Raw genomic sequence first — 21986 nt, 5'->3', positions numbered from 1 at the left:
ACTGACACACATCACTGTTACTGACACACATCATCACTGTTACTGACACACATCATCACTGTTACTGACACACATCATCACTGTTACTGACACACATCACTGTTACTGACACACATCATCACTGTTACTGACACACATCATCACTGTTACTGACACACATCACTGTTACTGACACACATCATCACTGTTACTGACACACATCACTGATACTGACACACATCATCACTGTTACTGACACACATCATCACTGTTACTGACACACATCACTGTTACTGACACACATCACTGTTACTGACACACATCACTGTTACTGACACACATCACTGTTACTGACACACATCATCACTGTTACTGACACACATCACTGTTACTGACACACATCATCACTGATACTGACACACATCATCACTGTTACTGACACACATCACTGTTACTGACACACATCACTGTTACTGACACACATCATTACTGTTACTGACATGTGTTATCTGTCTCTACAGTAGACTCAGCATGTGTTATGTCTCTACAGTAGACTCAGCATGTGTTATCTGTCTCTACAGTAGACTCAGCATGTGTTATCTGTCTCTACAGTAGACTCAGTATGTGTTATGTCTCTACAGTAGACTCAGCATGTGTTATCTGTCTCTACAGTAGACTCAGCATGTGTTATCTGTCTCTACAGTAGACTCAGTATGTGTTATCTGTCTCTACAGTAGACTCAGTATGTGTTATCTGTCTCTACAGTAGACTCAGTATGTGTTATCTGTCTCTACAGTAGACTCAGTATGTGTTATCTGTCTCTACAGTAGACTCAGTATGTGTTATGTCTCTACAGTAGACTCAGTATGTGTTATGTCTCTACAGTAGACTCAGTATGTGTTATCTGTCTCTACAGTAGACTCAGTATGTGTTATCTGTCTCTACAGTAGACTCAGTATGTGTTATCTGTCTCTACAGTAGACTCAGTATGTGTTATATGTCTCTACAGTAGACTCAGTATGTGTTATCTGTCTCTACAGTAGACTCAGCATGTGTTATATGTCTCTACAGTAGACTCAGTATGTGTTATCTGTCTCTACAGTAGACTCAGTATGTGTTATCTGTCTCTACAGTAGACTCAGTATGTGTTATCTGTCTCTACAGTAGACTCAGTATGTGTTATCTGTCTCTACAGTAGACTCAGTATGTGTTATATGTCTCTACAGTAGACTCAGTATGTGTTATCTGTCTCTACAGTAGACTCAGCATGTGTTATCTGTCTCTACAGTAGACTCAGCATGTGTTATCTGTCTCTACAGTAGACTCAGTATGTGTTATCTGTCTCTACAGTAGACTCAGTATGTGTTATCTGTCTCTACAGTAGACTCAGCATGTGTTATCTGTCTCTACAGTAGACTCAGTATGTGTTATATGTCTCTACAGTAGACTCAGCATGTGTTATCTGTCTCTACAGTAGACTCAATATGTGTTATCTGTCTCTACAGTAGACTCAGCATGTGTTATATGTCTCTACAGTAGACTCAGTATGTGTTATGTCTCTACAGTAGACTCAGCATGTGTTATCTGTCTCTACAGTAGACTCAATATGTGTTATCTGTCTCTACAGTAGACTCAGTATGTGTTATCTGTCTCTACAGTAGACTCAGTATGTGTTATCTGTCTCTACAGTAGACTCAGTATGTGTTATCTGTCTCTACAGTAGACTCAGTATGTGTTATGTCTCTACAGTAGACTCAGTATGTGTTATGTCTCTACAGTAGACTCAGCATGTGTTATCTGTCTCTACAGTAGACTCAGTATGTGTTATGTCTCTACAGTAGACTCAGTATGTGTTATCTGTCTCTACAGTAGACTCAGTATGTGTTATGTCTCTACAGTAGACTCAGTATGTGTTATGTCTCTACAGTAGACTCAGTATGTGTTATGTCTCTACAGTAGACTCAGCATGTGTTATGTCTCTACAGTAGACTCAGCATGTGTTATCTGTCTCTACAGTAGACTCAGCATGTGTTATGTCTCTACAGTAGACTCAGCATGTGTTATCTGTCTCTACAGTAGACTCAGCATGTGTTATGTCTCTACAGTAGACTCAGCATGTGTTATGTCTCTACAGTAGACTCAGTATGTGTTATATGTCTCTACAGTAGACTCAGTATGTGTTATCTGTCTCTACAGTAGACTCAGTATGTGTTATCTGTCTCTACAGTAGACTCAGTATGTGTTATGTCTCTACAGTAGACTCAGCATGTGTTATCTGTCTCTACAGTAGACTCAGCATGTGTTATGTCTCTACAGTAGACTCAGTATGTGTTATCTGTCTCTACAGTAGACTCAGCATGTGTTATCTGTCTCTACAGTAGACTCAGCATGTGGACTCTCACCTCCATCACTGCCAACACAGTCGATGATGAGACATTCACCCCGTGGGTCTGACTGGAGACTGTAAACATCCAGTGGGCTCTGCAGAACAGAGGGGCAGGCACAGTATTGTAAATGCACCATGCACGTAAGATCTTCAGCCCAAATGGCACCCTATTCCCTATTTAGTGTGCTACTTTTGGCCAGGGCCCATTGGGCTGTAGTATAAAGTTGTGCACTACTTTTGGCCAGGGCCCATTGGGCTGTAGTATAAAGTTGTGCACTACTTTTGGCCAGGGCCCATTGGGTTGTAGTATAAAGTAGTGCACTACTTTTGGTCAGGGCCCATTGGGCTGTAGTATAAAGTAGTGCACTATATAGGGATCAGGGTGCTATTTGGGATACATGGTATGTCTGTGCACGTTAAACACTAAAAGAAAACCATGGGCACATAACTGGTATATTACCTGGTATATTACCTGGTAGAACACTATGTATATTACCTGGTACAACACTATGTATAGTACCTGGTATATTACCTGGTAGAACACTATGTATATTACCTGGTATATTACCTGGTATAACACTATGTATATTACCTGGTATATTATCTGGTAGAACACTATGTATATTACCTGGTATATTACCTGGTAGAACACTATGTATATTACCTGGTACAACACTATGTATATTACCTGGTACAACACTATGTATATTACCTGGTATATTACCTGGTATATTACCTGGTAGAACACTATGTATATTACCTGGTAGAACACTGTATATTACCAGGTACAACACTATGTATATTACCTGGTACAACACTATGTATATTACCTGGTATATTACCTGGTATAACACTATGTATATTACCTGATATATTACCTGGTAGAACACTATGTATATTACCTGGTATAACACTATGTATATTACCTGGTATATTACCTGGTATAACACTATGTATATTACCTGGTATAACACTATGTATATTACCTGGTACAACACTATGTATATTACCTGGTAGAACACTATGTATATTACCTGGTAGAACACTATGTATATTACCAGGTATAACACTATGTATATTACCTGGTACAACACTATGTATATTACCTGGTACAACACTATGTATATTACCTGGTACAACACTATGTATATTACCTGGTAGAACACTATGTATATTACCTGGTATAACACTATGTATATTACCTGGTACAACACTATGAATATTACCTGGTACAACACCATGTATATTACCTGGTATATTACCTGGTACAACACTATGTATATTACCTGGTATAACACTATGTATATTACCTGGTAGAACACTATGTATATTACCTGGTATAACACTATGTATATTACCTGGTATAACACTATGTATATTACCTGGTAGAACACTATGTATATTACCTGGTATAACACTATGTATATTACCTGGTATATTACCTGGTAGAACACTATGTATATTACCTGGTACAACACTATGTATATTACCTGGTAGAACACTATGTATATTACCTGGTACAACACTATGTATATTACCTGGTATATTACCTGGTAGAACACTATGTATATTACCTGGTAGAACACTATGTATATTACCTGGTACAACACTATGTATATTAACTGGTATATTACCTGGTAGAACACTATGAATATTACCTGGTACAACACTATGTATATTACCTGGTACAACACTATGTATATTACCTGGTATAACACTATGTATATTACCTGGTAGAACACTATGTATATTACCTGGTATAACACTATGTATATTACCTGGTATATTACCTGGTAGAACACTATGTATATTACCTGGTACAACAGTATGTATATTACCTGGTAGAACACTATGTATATTACCTGGTACAACACTATGTATATTACCTGGTATATTACCTGGTATATTACCTGGTAGAACACTATGTATATTACCTGGTAGAACACTGTATATTACCAGGTACAACACTATGTATATTACCTGGTACAACACTATGTATATTACCTGGTATAACACTATGTATATTACCTGGTACAACACTATGTATATTACCTGGTACAACACTATGTATATTACCTGGTATATTACCTGGTAGAAACACTATGTATATTACCTGGTACAACACTATGTATATTACCTGGTAGAAACACTATGTATATTACCTGGTAGAACACTATGTATATTACCTGGTACAACACTATGTATATTACCTGGTAGAACACTATGTATATTACCAGGTATAACACTATGTATATTAAATGGTAGAACACTATGTATATTACCTGGTATATTACCTGGTAGAACACTATGTATATTACCAGGTATAACACTATGTATATTACCTGGTACAACACTATGTATATTACCTGGTAGAACACTATGTATATTACCAGGTATAACACTATGTATATTACCTGGTAGAACACTATGTATATTACCTGGTATATTACCTGGTAGAACACTATGTATATTACCTGGTACAACACTATGTATATTACCTGGTATATTACCTGGTATAACACTATGTATATTACCTGGTATATTACCTGGTACAACACTATGTATATTACCTGGTATATTACCTGGTACAACACTATGTATATTACCTGGTATATTACCTGGTATAACACTATGTATATTACCTGGTAGAACACTATGTATATTACCAGGTAGAACACTATGTATATTACCAGGTATAACACTATGTATATTACCTGGTACAACACTATGTATATTACCTGGTAGAACACTATGTATATTACCAGGTATAACACTATGTATATTACCTGGTAGAACACTATGTATATTACCTGGTATATTACCTGGTAGAACACTATGTATATTACCTGGTACAACACTATGTATATTACCTGGTATATTACCTGGTATAACACTATGTATATTACCTGGTATATTACCTGGTACAACACTATGTATATTACCTGGTATATTACCTGGTACAACACTATGTATATTACCTGGTATATTACCTGGTATAACACTATGTATATTACCTGGTACAACACTATGTATATTACCTGGTAGAACACTATGTATATTACCAGGTAAAACACTATGTATATTACCTGGTATATTACCTGGTAGAACACTATGTATATTACCAGGTAGAACACTATGTATATTACCTGGTATATTACCTGGTAGAACACTATGTATATTACCTGGTAGAACACTATGTATATTACCTGGTATAACACTATGTATATTACCTGGTACAACACTATGTATATTACCTGGTACAACACTATGTATATTACCTGGTAGAACAAAATGTATATTACCTGGTAGAACACTATGTATATTACCTGGTACAACACTATGTATATTACCAGGTATATTACCTGGTAGAACACTGTATATTACCTGGTAGAACACTATGTATATTACCTGGTAGAACACTGTATATTACCAGGTACAACACTATGTATATTACCTGGTACAACACTATGTATATTACCTGGTACAACACTATGTATATTACCTGGTATATTACCTGGTATAGCACTATGTATATTACCTGGTATAACACTATGTATATTACCTGGTATATTACCTGGTATATTACCTGGTATAGCACTATGTATATTACCAGGTATAACACTATGTATATTACCTGGTAGAACACTATGTATATTACCTGGTATAGCACTATGTATATTACCTGGTATAACACTATGTATATTACCTGGTATAACACTATGTATATTACCTGGTATAGCACTATGTATATTACCTGGTATAACACTATGTATATTACCTGGTATATTACCTGGTAGAACACTATGTATATTACCTGGTATATTACCTGGTAGAACACTATGTATATTACCTGGTATATTACCTGGTAGAACACTATGTATATTACCTGGTATATTACCTGGTAGAACACTATGTATATTACCTGGTAGAACACTATGTATATTACCTGGTATATTATCTGGTATAACACTATGTATATTACCTGGTAGAACACTATGTATATTACCTGGTACAACACTATGTATATTACCTGGTACAACACTATGTATATTACCTGGTAGAACACTATGTATATTACCAGGTAGAACACTATGTATATTACCAGGTATAACACTATGTATATTACCTGGTAGAACACTATGTATATTACCTGGTACAACACTATGTATATTACCTGGTATAACACTATGTATATTACCAGGTATAACACTATGTATATTACCTGGTAGAACACTATGTATATTACCTGGTACAACACTATGTATATTACCTGGTATAACACTATGTATATTACCTGGTACAACACTATGTATATTACCTGGTATATTACCTGGTATAACACTATGTATATTACCTGGTAGAACACTATGTATATTACCTGGTACAACACTATGTATATTACCTGGTATAACACTATGTATATTACCTGGTACAACACTATGTATATTACCTGGTATATTACCTGGTATAACACTATGTATATTACCTGGTAGAACACTATGTATATTACCTGGTATAACACTATGTATATTACCTGGTAGAACACTATGTATATTACCTTGTAGAATAGTCTTTTTTCTTCAGGCTCTGCAATGTTTTCGTTCTCTGGATCTGGAATGACAGAATGACAGCTGCTTTCTACAGAGGAAATCCTTTTTTAATGAACACTAATCATGATAAATAGAAATGAAAGTAACTTACTGTTCTGTGTGGACTGCTCTTGTCTTGAATGGCGTGATACAGGGGAGGCAGTGGGCATGGGGTTGGACTGAGGGACAGAAATCACTGTTAGAGAAACATCCTTTACAGAAAGCTGTGTTAGAGGCGAGGGAAGGTTTCCCTGTCTCAAGGGGAGGTAGTGTAGTAGTGATGCACTCACTGGAGTCCTGATCCACTGCTGCTGGGCCAGCTGAGTCATCACCACTGGTCTATGTTGTGGTGTTACAACTACAACAAGGTGCACAGGAAGAAGTATTTTCCAAACAGGATGTAACAGAGGTGGTTCAGATTGAGTTCTGATTTAAAGTGCATTCAGAAAGTATTCAGACCCCATTTTATTTTTTCCCTCATCAATCTACACACAATACCCCATAATGACATCACAATACCCCATAATGACATCACAATACCCCATAATGACATCACAATACCCCATAATGACAAAGCAAAAACAGTTTTTTAGAAATATTTGACAATGTATAAAAAATAAAAACTGAAATATCACATTTACATAAGTATTCAGACCCTTTACTCAGTACTTTGTTGAAGCACCTTTGGCAGCGATTACAGCCTTGAGTCTTCTTGGGTATGACGCCACAAGCTTGGCACACCTGTATTTGGGGAGTTTCTCCCATTCTTCTCAGCAGATCCACAAGCTCTGTCAGGTTGGATGTGGAGCATTGCTGTACAGCTATTTTCAGGTCTCTCCAGTGATGTTCGATCGGGTTCAAGTCCGGGCTCTGGTTGGGCTACTCAAGGACATTCAGAGACTTGTCCCGAAGCCACTCCTGCGTTGTCTTGGCTTTGTGCTTAGAGTCGTTGTCCCGTTAGAAGCTGAACCTTCGCCCCAGTCTGAGGTCCTGAGCTCTCTGGAGCAGGTTTTCATCAAGGATCTCTCTGTACTTTGCTCCATTCATCTTTTCCTCGATCCTGATTAGTCTCCTAGTCCCTGCCGTGGAAAAACATCCTCACAGCATGATGCTGCCACCCCCATGCTTCACCGTAGGGATGATGCCAGGTTTCCTCCAGACGTGACACTTGGCATTCAGGCCAAAGAATTTAATCTTAGTTTCATCAGACCAGAGAATCTTGTTTCTCTGGTCTGAGAGTCCGTTAGGTGCCTTTTGGCAAACTCCAAGCGGGTTGTCATGTGCCTTTTACTGAGGAGTGGCTTCTTTCTGGTCACTCTACCATAAAGGCCTGATTGGTGGAGTGCTGCAGAGATGGTTGTCCTTCTGGAAGGTTCTCCCATCTCCACAGAGGAACTCTGGAGCTCTGTTAGACTGGTTCTTGGTCACCTCCCTGACCAAGACCATTCTTCGCCGATTGCTCAGTTTGGCCGGGCGGCCAGCTCTCAGAGTCTTGGTGGTTCCAAACTTCTTCCATTTAAGAATGATGGAGGCCACTGTGTTCTTCAATGCTACAGAAATGTTTTGGTACCCTTCCCCAGATCTGTGCCTTGATACAATCCTGTCTCTGAGCTCTACGGACAATTTATTTGACCTCATGGCTTGGTTTTTGCTCTGACATGCACTGTCAACTGTGGGACTTTATATAGACAGGTGTGTGCCTTTACAAATCATGTCCAATCAATTGAATTTACCACAGGTGGACTCCAATCAAGTTGTAGAAACATCTCTCAAGGATGATCAATGGAAACAGGATGCACCTGAGCTCAATTTCGAGTCTCGTAACAAAGGTTCTGAATACTTATGTAAATAGGTAATTTTATTTTTCCCCAAAATTTCTAAACCCCTGTTTTCACTTTGTCATTATGGGGTATTGTGATGTCATTATGGGGTATTGTGATGTCATTATGGGGTATTGTGACGTCATTATGGGGTATTGTGATGTCATTATGGGGTATTGTGTGTAGATTGATGAGGAAAACATTTAATTTAATCCATTTTAGAACAAGGTTGTAAGGTAACAAAATGTGGAAAAAGTCAAGGGGTCTGAATACTTTCCGAATGCACTGTAGAATCCATTTAGCCACTCAGATCACAATGAGTATATGGAGATCCTGGATCACCACTCCTTATCTGAGACGCTTGATACGGCCCCAGATATCCAGAAGTCCTCCAGAGTGCCAAAGTGGGCCCTTTCCTAATTCTTACCTGATGTCAGGTTCCGGAACCCTTTGACCTTCTTGGCCAGGTCAACCCTGCTGATGTCCGTCAGACATTGTTCTATCAGCTCCACCCTTTCAGAAGACACTCTGTCCAGCTTCTCCAGTTCAACTATGACATCCAGGAAACTCTGTCACACAGAGAAAGGAACATTCCAGAACATCTGGATCTTCTGGACAGACACTGATCATGAACACCTCTTGTTGTTGTAACTGTCATATTGTTGTTCTGTTGTTGTTGTTATGTCTTACTTAAGCAATACCCTATACCCTATCCCTCAACATGACAAAAGAGATGATTGAGGACTACAGGAAAAAGTAGGACCGAGCACGCCCCCATTCTCATCGACGGGGCTGTAGTGGAGCAGGTTGAGAGCTTCAAGTTCCTTGGCGTCCACATCACCAACAAACTAACATGGTCCAATCACACCAAGATAGTCGTGAAGAGGGCACGACAAAACCTATTCCCCCTCAGGAGACTGAAAAGATTTGGCATGTGTCCTCAGATCCTCAAAAGGTTCTACAGCTGCACCATCGAGAGCATCCTGACTGGTTGCATCTCTGCCTGGTATGGCAACTGCTCGGCCTGCGACCGTAAGGCGCTACAGAGGGTAGTGCGTAAGGCCCAGTACATCACTGGGGCCAAGCATCCTGCCATCCAGGACCTCTATACCAGGCGGTGTCAGAGGAAGGCCCTAAAAATTGTCAAAGACTCCAGCCACCCTAGTCGGCAACGGTACCGGAGCGCCAAGTCTAGGGCCAAGAGGCTTCTAAACAGCTTCTACCGCGAAGCCATAAGACTCCTGAACATCTAATCAAATGGCTACCCAGACTATTTGCATCGCCCCCCCCCTCTTTTACACTGCTGCTACTCTCTGTTATTATCTATGCATAGTCACTTTAATAACTCTACCTACATGTACATATTACCTCAATTACCTTGACTAACCGGTGCCCCCGCACATTGACTCTGTACCGGTACCCCCTGTATATAGCCTCCACATTGACTCTGTACCGGTACCCCCTGTATATAGCCTCCACATTGACTCTGTACCGGTAACCCCTGTATATAGCCTCCACATTGACTCTGTACCGGTACCCCCTGTATATAGTCTCCACATTGACTCTGTACCGGTACCCCCTGTATATAGCCTCCACATTGACTCTGTACCGGTACCCCCTGTATATAGTCTCCACATTGACTCTGTACCGGTACCCCCTGTATATAGCCTCCACATTGACTCTGTACCGGTACCCCCTGTATATAGCCTCCACATTGACTCTGTACCGGTAACACCCTGTATATAGCTTCCACATTGACTCTGTACCGTAACACCCTGTATATAGTCTCCACATTGACTCTGTACCGGTACACCCTGTATATAGTCTCCACATTGACTCTGTACCGATACACCCTGTATATAGCCTCCACATTGACTCTGTACCGGTACCCCCTGTATATAGTCTCCACAATGACTCTGTACCGGTACCCCCTGTATATAGTCTCCACATTGACTCTGTACCGTAACACCCTGTATATAGTCTCCACATTTACTCTGTACCCGTACCCCCTGTATATAGTCTCCACATTGACTCTGTACCGTAACACCCTGTATATAGCCTCCACATTGACTCTGTACCGTAACACCCTGTATATAGTCTCCACATTGACTCTGTACCGTAACACCCTGTATATAGCCTCTACATTGACTCTGTACCGGTACCCCCTGTATATAGTCTCCACATTGACTCTGTACCGTAACACCCTGTATATAGCCTCCACATTGACTCTGTACCGTAACACCCTGTATATAGCCTCCACATTGACTCTGTACCGTAACACCCTGTATATAGCCTCCACATTGACTCTGTACCGTAACACCCTGTATATAGCCTCCACATTGACTCTGTACCGGTACCCCCTGTATATAGCCTCCACATTGACTCTGTACCGTAACACCCTGTATATAGTCTCCACATTGACTCTTTCATAACAACCTCAATCCTCAGGAAACATACCACAGAAGAAGAGGAATGTTCTCACAGTAATACACAGTACATTACAGCATACCTAGTGGTGTTTACATGGCAGAAATCCCCCACCCACAATGCAGAAATATTTCATGACATAATCAGATCAGGCTTGTCAGTAATGAAATAAAATGTAAAATGTCTGAACCAAGCCTTTACCTTGACTCTGGTCAGCCTCTCTCTGGATAAAGAACCACTCAGCAGAAACTTGAGCGATTCCAGGTCTTCTGTCCCCATGTCTTCACTCACATCAGACATCAACACTCTGTAACCAGGAAACAGAAAAGCTTCATAGACAGAACTCAATGGGAAATATTTACTCATGAAGACCGCGATGAATGAGACTGTAAAGAATGTTTGGTCTATTGGTGTGTGTTGTTATCCTGGAAAAGACAATAGCAGAACTCAAGCCTAAGGAATAAATCTCACCTGTACTCTGACAAAGCTCGGTTCTGTCCCAGAATCCCCTCCACTTCCTGTTTACTAATGTGAAACACTTTCTTCAGGAGATCAAAGCGTCTCAGTCGGAACAGAAGTTCCACCAGGTACAGCTGATCCACCTGTCCTAAGCTCAGCCAGGAAGTTAACACCTCTCTCACGTTATCAGAGCCACAGCTGTCAGAGTCCAGGGATCCACACAGGTACAGGAGCCTCCTGCACTCACCTGAGCTCAGGGCCTCACATATCCTGCTGATCATCTGATATAACTGTCCGTTAGCCATAGAACTCGTCAGGAGTCTCTGAAAGGGGAAAACAGGGATTGATTTTATGGATATAACATTATGTAAACTTCATTATTTCTAAATGGGTATTTGCATCATAGATCTATGGCCCATTTGAAATGAAAAGCAACTTGAATTGGCAAATATGATGTGTATACTACTGCTTACTTGCAATAGTTATGTCGTTCCCAGACTCACGCTGTGCGCAATAGACTAGTAGTACCTTAGTTATTATCATAGGCATATTTTACTATTATTGAACCTGCATGTGGCCAATAGGTGAACATATACATGCAGTACATACATGATAAGGCGAACGGTGGAAAATTAAAGTTAGACGAGGCATGAAACCACCCAGAAATGAATTATTCAAAGGTAAATAAAACACGAATATTTCAGAGAAAATTAACAACATACGTCGGTTATATCGCAAATGAAAAATATGAATACCTTTTAGAGAAGGACACAGCGAGGTCTGTTGCATGAAGACTGAGAAATTAGATGATTATAATGACGAATTGAAGTTTCGCGCATTACGAAATGGAAAGCGCAAATGGGGAAGATCGTTTCAAATTCTGTGTAACCACCCACGCGGGAAATTACACTTTCATTTCGGTCTGGGTGGCGGGATCACGGAACTGACTCAATATTGGTCATAAAGTATTTGAATGAATTAGTCACTGATAAATATATACTAAAACCTGCTCAGAGCGAAAGTGGAAGTTACCACGCCACCAGGCTCCTCTGCCAAGACCCGTGCCTGCATCCAGCTGGTTGTCGCTGCTGCCAGCCTTCCGTCTGAAAATAAAGATCCTTGACTGAGTAGGTGTGTCCAAACGTAGTACATTAAAGCATACCTGGTCTGTATCCAGGCTGTATCCTGTATCCGGAGTGCCTGTATCCAGGTCTGTATCCAGGCACTCCGCGTTGCGTCATAGGGAACAGCGTTTAGCTGTGGTATACCAGTCCAAAGTTTGGACACACCTACTCAGTCAAGGTTTTTTTTTAATTTGTACTATTTTCTACATTGTAGAATATTAGTGAAGACATCAAAACTATGAAATAACACATCATGTAGAATCATGTAGTAACCAAGAAATTGTTAAACAAATCAAAATATATTTTATATTTGAGATTCTTCAAAGAAGCCACCCTTTGCCTTGATGACAGCTTTGCAAACTCTTGGCTTCATGACGTAGTCACCTGGAACGTATTTCAATTAACAGATGTGCCTTGTTAAAAGTTAATTTGTGGAATTTCTTTCCTTCGTATTGCGTTTGAGCCAATCAGTTGTGTTGTGACAAGGTAGGGTTGGTATACAGAAGATAGCCCTATTTGGTAAAAGACCAAGTCCATATTATGGCAAAAACAGCATAAATAAGCAAAGAGGAACGACAGGCCATCATTACTTTAAGACATGAAGGTCAGTCAATCTTGAAAAATTCAAGAACTTTGAAAGTTTCTTCAAGTGCAGTCGCAAAAACCATCAAGCGCTATGATGAAACTGTCTCTCATGAGGACCGCCACAGGAAAGGAAAACCCAGAGTTACCTCTGCTGCAGAAGATAAGTTCATTAGTTACCAGCCTCAGAAATTGCAGCACAAATAAATGCTTCACATAGTTAAAATAACAGACACATCTCAACATCAACTGTTCAGAGGAGAGTGCGTGAATCAGGCCTTCATGGTCGAATTGCTGCAAAGAAACCACTACTAAAGGACACCAATAATAAGAAGAGACTTGCTTGGGCCAAGAAACAGGAGTAATGGACATTAGACCGGTGGAAATCTGCCCTTTGGTCTGATGAGTCCAAATGTGAGATTTTTCGTTCCAACCGCCGTGTCTTTGTGAGACGCAGAGTAGGTGAACGGATGATCTCCGCATGTGTGGTTCTCACCGTGAAGCATGGAGGAGGAGGTGTGATGGTATGGGGGTGCTTTGCTGGTGACACTGTCAGTGATTTATTTAGAATTCAAGGCACACTTAACCAGCATGGCTACCACAGCATTCTGCAGTGATACGCCATCCCATCTGGTGGTGCTTCATGGTACAATCATTTGTTTTTCAACAGGACAATGGCCCAACACACCTCCAAGCTGTGTAAGGGCTATTTGATCATGAAGGAGAGTGATGGAGTGCTGCATCAGATCACCTGGCCTCCACAATCACCCGACCTCAACCCAATTGAGATGGTTTGGGATGAGTTGGACCCCAGAGTGAAGGAAAAGCAGACAACAAGTGCCCATCATATGTCAAATCAAATCAAACTTTATTTGTCACATGCGCCGAATACAACAAGTGTCGACCTTACAGTGAAATACTTACTTACAAGCCCTTAATCAACTGTGCAGTTCAAGAAGAGTTCTGAAAATGACCAGCAGCAGCGCAGCAGCGCACAAAAGGGAGGGGGGTCAATGTAAAAAAGGGAGGGGGGTCAATGTAAAAAAGGGAGGGGGGGTCAATGTAAAAAAGGGAGGGGGGTCAATGTAAAAAAGGGAGGGGGGTCAATGTAAAAAAGGGAGGGGGGGTCAATGTAAAAAAAGGGAGGGGGGTCAATGTAAAAAAGGGAGGGGGGGTCAATGTAAAAAAGGGAGGGGGGTCAATGTAAATAGTCGGGTGGTGATTTTATTAATTGTTCAGTCGTCTTATGGCTTGGGGGGCTAGAAGCTGTCGAGGAGCCTCTTGGTCCTAGACTCGGCGCTCCGGTACCACTTGCAGTGCAGTGTAGTAGCAGAGAAAACAGTCCATAACTGGGTGACTGGAGTCTTTGACAATTTGATGGGCTTCATGGGCTTTAAGTGGGAACTCATTCAAGACTGTTGGAAAAGCAAGCTGGTTGAGAGAATGCCAAGTGTGCAAAGCTGTCATCAAGCCAGCTATTTGTCGTCCTTAACGTAGGAAACACTGCTAGCTAGCCAACAGCTAGCCAACGTCTACCGAATAGAACTTCCGCACTCAACAACCCGGTCCCATTCCGCTTGCTCCACAGGTAGTATCACATTTTCATTTCATTACAGTACAACGGTTTGATTTGTTTGATCGTAGCTAGCTACATAGCTAGCTACATAGCCGTCTTTGTATTGTAGGAGTAAGTGACATATGTAGGTAGATATCACACTATTAAACAATAGATAGGTAAATAGTATAAGAAGGCAGATGTGAGTGTGTTTGCCATTCTGGTAAATACAGGAAACCAAAGATTAGCAGATGATGTAGTAGTAACATAAAATACATGGATAACATATAAATATTAAAGATAGCTGAACATTAAAGTAACAAACCACATGGTAACATAGATCATGAGACCGTGGTAATGGAAATCTACTAAGGGACGTTCTGACCCTCTGACCCTTGTAGATTCTCCATTATGCTGTCAGACAGATAGGCGCTTAAAGAAATTGGACACTAGACACACAGTCTGCTGATTCTTTAAAGAGATACACATGTCAGAGAAATATGTGTTTAGGGCACTTAGACCCACTAGAAATATAGTCTACTCATTCCACTAGAAAAGCATACATACCAGAGAAATATGCCTGAGATGGCTGGACACTAATGAACAAGAAACACATAGTCTGCTGATTCCATTTGAGTGAAACTGACCAGACACATAGACGCCTATAAGCAATTGGATGCCCTAGAGAGGGGGGGGGGGCACAAAGAGTGCATTGATTTAGTGGTAAAGGGAGGGTCCGGCCACCATTATAAACTGATTGAAGGCAGATGGTGGGGAATGACGTCATAGGGGACGGACAATACTATGTGGGTATAAATATAAAGGACTGGACTTCTGAGGGGGGGGTTCCGCGGTGGGGGTTCCGCGGACATTCCAGATGGCTGTACAATTGTAATAAAGAGCATGATTGAATTTACAAGTTCTGATAAAGCGTTATATTTCTGAGATGATTTTCCACGACATATTTTGGCGAGCTAGCCAGGAGCTGATAGGGACTGGGACGTTCTTGGCTGATGATGGGTTCTTTGGACAATCTAACAAACAAGGGTGGCCGCCCAACTAGACCGTAAGCAAGTTCTTACAATGGTTGAAATGTTTGTGTAAGATTGCTTCAGAGATACTGTCTCAGCGAGAGGAGCGCCACGTAAGTCTCTCTTTCAAATTTCCTAAAATGAAACCAGTAAATACAAAAGAACTTTTAAATTCAATGAATTTGCATGTATGTGTAATTTGGGGAATTGTATTAAATATAAATGCATGTGCATGTATAGAGAATGAGTGAATAGGCGATGTGAACTTTGCTTGTGTTGGGTGTTTAGTGGAGCATGCGCTCGTTCTGATTAGACCGTTCGAATGTGTAGCTTAAATGATGTGCTTGTTTGTGCCATCTGGCTGAGATGGCTGGCTATAATGTGGGACAGCCCATACGGTAAAAACAGATAATGTAGGTATAAAATCCTGTGATACCTCTTCAATAAAATTAGTAGAAGGAATGCTTGGACAGGTTACTTATGAATAACGGCTCTAAAGATAACAGAGAACTGCATGAATAAGTAGTTAGAAAGCCACGATACCGCTCGTTAAAAAAGGAACATTTTTAAAGAGGTCTGATTGGGTGGATATTTAGTAAATAAATACTTCATGGATACCGCCCCAGAACGGGGGACTGAACGGATGAATATTTAGAAGGCAGGAAAAACGTTAGCCCGATTGTGCGGCGTTCAACTGCAAAAGTAGCTTATAAATATTAGGTTGTAGGAAAACGTTAGCCCGATTGTGCGGCGTTCAACTGCAAAAGTAGCTTATAAATATTAGGTTGTAGGAAAACGTTAGCCCGATTGTGCGGCGTTCAACTGCAAAAGTAGCTTATAAATATTAGGTTGTAGGAAAAACGTTTGCCCGATTGTGCGGCGTTCAACTGCAAAAGTAGTTTATACGGTCGAAACATAAATCAGTAGTTAAATAAATATTTCATGGTTAACGCTCTGAAAGGAGGACTGTACGGATGAATATTTAGGACGTTTGCCCGATTGTGCGGCGTTCAAATGCAAAAGAAATCCTGCGAATAAAAAACCGCTCTGTCTAGCTAACAGGGTTTTGTAATTCAGTAGGTCACGCCATAATACTACTCTAATAAAAGAAGAAAAGATCAGTATTGGGGGTTGGGTAGGATATGAAGACAAGCTGATCCGATTAGACAGTAGTCTCTCGTCATATCGTAGAAATCCTATTAGCCTAGGCTTATGTTGAACAAAGGGATTAAGTCAATAAAGAAAGAACTGAGTTGTTTTGAGGTAAAAACAAAGGATGAATGATAATGTTGTAAGAAATGAGTAGATCTGTGTAGAGATAGAACATTAGGAAGAAAGAAAGGACAGGTTGGGTTGTGTGTGTGTGTGTGTGTCTGTGACCAACTGCTGGTAGGAAGAGGCATGCGCAAGCCTCTCTGATAGTTAACTGAGTGTAATTTGAGAAGGAGAGTGCAGTTAACTGCTATTAGGCAGATGGAATGAAATTAAGGAACATCGAAGTAAAATAAGTTATAATCAAGGATAAAAACACTGATGTGATAAAGTAATAAGCGACCATAGTAGAATACTAAAAAAGGTGTTAAAATAAATAACCATAAAGATAATAAAAGAGGATTAAACCAAATAGTGTGTAACAAGACAGAAAGTAGAATCGTCGATAAATTGAAATTGTACTATAAAGTTAAAAACGAATTTAGGTTAGTTAAGATAAATAGTGATAAATAGTGAAATTCAGGACAGATTAAGGATTCACGAACGGTGTAACAAAGGAAGAGGAAAAAAGAGGCCGTCGATCACTCTGTACCCACAGAGACTGCGGTCTAAAAATAGCCTGAAGGACAGAGACCAGAATATGAGAGGTTTGTTTCACTAAAACCGTGAATCGGGAATTAAACAGTAAAATGGGATAAAAGACAATGAAATAATAAGAATATAGATAAGAGGTAAGAAAGTATAGACAAAATAAATTTAATAAAGGTAAAAGTAAGACGTTAGATAGAGATCTTAACGGAGCGGGCAGTGGACTGGTGTGACTCAGTTGGTAGAGCATGGTGCTTGCAACACCAGGGTTGAGGGTTAAATTCCCATGGGGGACCAGGATGAATATGTATGAACTTTCCAATTTGTAAGTCGCTCTGGATAAGAGCATTTGCTAAATGACTTAAATGTAATGTAAATGTAATCATAAAATTGATTAGAATTATAAAATGAATAAATAATAATATCTGTAATGGGAAAAACACAGTGATATTTGAAGTATTGTATTAGAATAAGACATTAAGTCATCTGTAGTATTCAGAAATAATGTCTGTACTATATAGAGCTTGGTTTGAGAAGAGAAATTAAGTGATGGGACAAATGCATTTTTAATTGGAAAGGGGATTCGCTCTACCTTGGAAAAATAGTAAATAAAAGGTGTATAATACATGGGAGTATTTAGAAAAAATAAATAAATAATTAGTGGCATGACAACGAAATGACTGTTTCCATAGAATAGGGAGAGAAGGACACTATTACCTGATGAACAGGATAAATAGGACAAGGGAATTAAACAGTCACATGGGACCAAAATGTGAAGCTCGATTTGCAGGCGTTCTGATGTCAACATTCTATCATCAGAAAATACATTGCGATGGGGTTGTGTGTGTGGTTCCTCTAATCCTCGCAGACGTGCGGGTGATTGGCAGAACTATTGACAAGATCTAAGAACCAATAAGAAAATAGCTCTCTGTTCTGGATATAGGTATATTGGTTATGGGAAAATTAGTGTAATGTGACATTAGAACTTAGTGCGGTAGCAGGAAATGCCGTTATACAAGAGTTTATATCCTTGTCAAAATAACAGACAACTAATTGGTTTGAGGTTAGTGAGAATGGAATTTTTACTTGGCGGTGTGTAGTCTCTGAGGGAACAATGAGTGTTTCATAGAGATTGCAGTTTATATGTGGTCAAGAAGAAGTATTAGATCACGTTTGACTTGACATCTAGTAAAGTAACGATGGAATATTAATTGTTAGACATTATATACCACAATTCTCTGGAACTGTTAAAGACGCTTTAGAATAAAATCTATGGATAAGTAAAATTATTGGTTTGCTGACTAAAAGGTAACATTGTGAATATTAACGATATGTACACTTTCTTTTCCAGAAAGAATAAGGGAAAAAAAGGGTTTTCAATCTTCTCTGGTCAACAATGTCATTGGAGACTAATTAACTGCTTTCCACAGTAATTAAAGTCAGCCGCTTTAAAAATAAAAATATCTGGATAAGGCTAAAACATGGAGTTCTGGATGAGTGAGTCCAGTTCGTTTGCTATTATTAGCTTATGGTTCACTAGTGAGTACACCATGTACTGGGAATGAATATGCATTAGTAGATATATTGGAAGGGTTTTTTCCAATTCAGTTTCAAATTGGGTATGCAAAAGGATGAACATGTTTTTGAAAAATGTATTTAAGTTGCTCCTAAAGAAAGGGGGAGTGGAAACATATTAATGGTGTCAAAATGCCCTGAATCCTAGGAATTTCCTGTGAAAGACTGATCACCTTTTACTAGAAATTGTTGGAACAGGTGGGATTTACTTATAAAATGTTTAAGACACCAGACTCTATTCAAACTGTATAATTACTTTGAAAATCTATTATGTCTCTGGGAAAATTATGAAGAGTTGTACCCTTAAATTGAATAAGTTATTCGAATAGGTTTATTTTAATTTTTATTTTTGATATAACATGGGTTCATGGGTAAAACTATCAGTTCCTTGGGGTTATGGTCTTTGGGGAAATACACAAATGTGTTTTGTTCATTATGCATATAAAAAGTGTTGAAAGTTATTCCAACGGGTTTATTGGAGTGTGGGTTTGTGAGGGTTTTTGTTGATAAATACATCATCTGTAATTCATCTGAGAGAACACTGGTGGAATAAGGGAGTTATCATAAGAAGGTGACGTCAGAATGCTTTAAGGCATGGGAGAGAATATTACCACAAGTGGGTGTGGAGATCAAACCCACCCTAACCGACTGAACAGTGAGGGACAACTGTGTCTGATGACCTGTGAACTGTATCTAAAAAAGACATGCTGAAATGACATTATATTTGTTGGGAGAATAATGACTTAAAGTTATTGGGGTACTGATTTTTTATTATCAGGCCATTCATGAGAGAAACTGAGACAAAAGGGCTATTGGAAAATAGATAATACTGGTATTTAAAGTGTTTAGTATAAATGTTCATTATTAAAGGGATGTTGTGTATTGAATAGATAAGGTCAAATTTGAGTTAAAGTAAACACTAAGGACTGTTATCCTGAATATTGGGTTGGAAAATGTATTTAAGAAATAACTGTTTAGTTATTTAGATATAGAACTGTTTAAATTTAATAGGCCTAGGGAAGCTCTGGAAACTAATCCTGAGACAAGGTGGTTGACAAAACTTACAGAATATTAGATTAAAGGTTTTTTATTTTTTGTTTTATAATGTCATTGGAATTGGAATGATAAAATCTAATGTTTAATTGAATAAAAATATAGTATGTTGTGCGATGATACCCAAGAATGAAGAAGAAAGAGACCAATAATAACAGGGGCATAGAATGAAACAGATGGACGTTTTTCTCCAGGTTTAATTACATTACGAATAGTGGAAATTTATTGCAAATGTGTAATTATTATAAAAAAATTATTATTATTATTATTTTTTTTTTTTTTTTCTCTTTTTCTCGTTTGGTCAATTTCTTTTTGTTTTGAGGAACATAAGGTTGTGTATATGTTCCTGAGGAGGGACTGATTGATATAAATGATATATAAATTGACTTAAGGATGTATTAAACAATGGCTGCTATGGGTTAGGGGACTCATAAATGAAGGTAATGGTAGTGAAGGGGTGTTATTTGTAGAAACTATGTATAATAATAGAGATAATTCACAGAAAAGGAAAGACAGCTGACTGTGTAAAATATAGGGAAAATTCTAAAGTAAATAGAACAATTCACATATCTAAAGATATGGTAAAAAGAATAAGTGGTGGCATTTTGAACACTAGAGCAAAAGTTTAAGAAACTTATGACTTAGTTTTGTGAGGATTGGATATTCTTCCAACTGGAAGACACTTGACTGAGTACATGTTATTTTACAGCAGTTGCCGTAGGGACCATCATTTAACTATCATTATGAATATTTCTGTGGCAGGAGGCCAGGTATTTGAGGCAGAATGGTTACATAGGGCTGTTATTAAAAATTAAGATTTAGTGATCTTGCTAATGTTGTCAGGAAATAACCCATGTGTAAGTGTGTATGTCCTCAGGAAAAAACAGCCAGAAATGGAAGGGCTTGGGCTGCATTCTGGAGACTGAGTGTACATCAAGATACACCAGGCTGGTGGTATACTTCTTACAACACTGTAGTGGTAAAGTTCTTCTTGTCTCTCTTTGGTGGGTGCATAAGTCTCACGAGAAGTAAGGTCCAGCTGAATAATGGGTGAGCTTGAAAACACCATGACAGAGGATGTGGAATCAGAGAGAGAAAGAGAGAGAGACTAGATTCCACTATAGACATACTGGGTTGAGTTTGGAGGCTACTTGTTTTATTTTTAATACATCATGTGAAAGAGAATGGATGATAGGATATTATACTCTAAACAAACATGTTAAAGGGATTGATATGAAAGCATATACAGTGTTGAATTAATTCAAGAAGAGAGAATGTTAATTGTAGGTTATGCACATGATTATCAGTTGAAATGGAGTAGATGGGAAACTAAGTAAAAATGACATGATTTGGGAACACCTCTCAGAACCTGGGGCCGAAAGGGGAAGACTGGGTGGAAGCATGAGGAAGCTTTTTAGGGCTTTTATTTTTGTGGAGTCCAGCAGAAAAGTATCCTGGAGGCATAGAGTCAGGTAAAGAGAGAGTGGGAATTGTCATGGTCTCAGATTTCAGTTTGCATGAATATATTTATGCATAACACATAACATTGTCAATGCTGTTATGTTTTGTCTGTTGTTTTCCAAGTCTTATGTTTAGGAAACCAGAA

General features: G+C 39.1%; 1 protein-coding gene across 2 annotated transcripts in view; it reads right to left on the bottom strand.

Moving 5' to 3' along the window:
• The window catches only part of LOC129816968 (CASP8 and FADD-like apoptosis regulator), an 18031-nt gene extending 5146 nt beyond the window's left edge, over window positions 1-12885 (bottom strand). The window contains exons 1-8 of one of the 2 annotated variants that reach the window (XM_055871966.1): window positions 12823-12885; window positions 11673-11983; window positions 11403-11508; window positions 9202-9343; window positions 7245-7312; window positions 7067-7133; window positions 6924-6976; window positions 2382-2460 (exon numbers count right to left, since the gene is read on the bottom strand). In XM_055871966.1, the coding sequence (XP_055727941.1) occupies window positions 2382-2460; window positions 6924-6976; window positions 7067-7133; window positions 7245-7312; window positions 9202-9343; window positions 11403-11508; window positions 11673-11965 (808 nt within the window). In that variant the 5' untranslated portion in view covers window positions 11966-11983; window positions 12823-12885. Of the gene's footprint in view, window positions 1-2381; window positions 2461-6923; window positions 6977-7066; window positions 7134-7244; window positions 7313-9201; window positions 9344-11402; window positions 11509-11672; window positions 11984-12415 lie in introns of both variants that reach the window. The other variant, XM_055871965.1, reaches the window with a different exon arrangement.
• Between the last annotated feature and the right edge of the window lie 9101 nt (window positions 12886-21986).

Source organism: Salvelinus fontinalis, chromosome 19 (genome assembly GCF_029448725.1).
Source record: "Salvelinus fontinalis isolate EN_2023a chromosome 19, ASM2944872v1, whole genome shotgun sequence".
NCBI classification, from domain to species: Eukaryota; Metazoa; Chordata; class Actinopteri; order Salmoniformes; family Salmonidae; genus Salvelinus; species Salvelinus fontinalis.
Note: the sequence above shows the minus strand (reverse complement) of the source record. Positions and strands in the feature narration are given on the sequence as shown.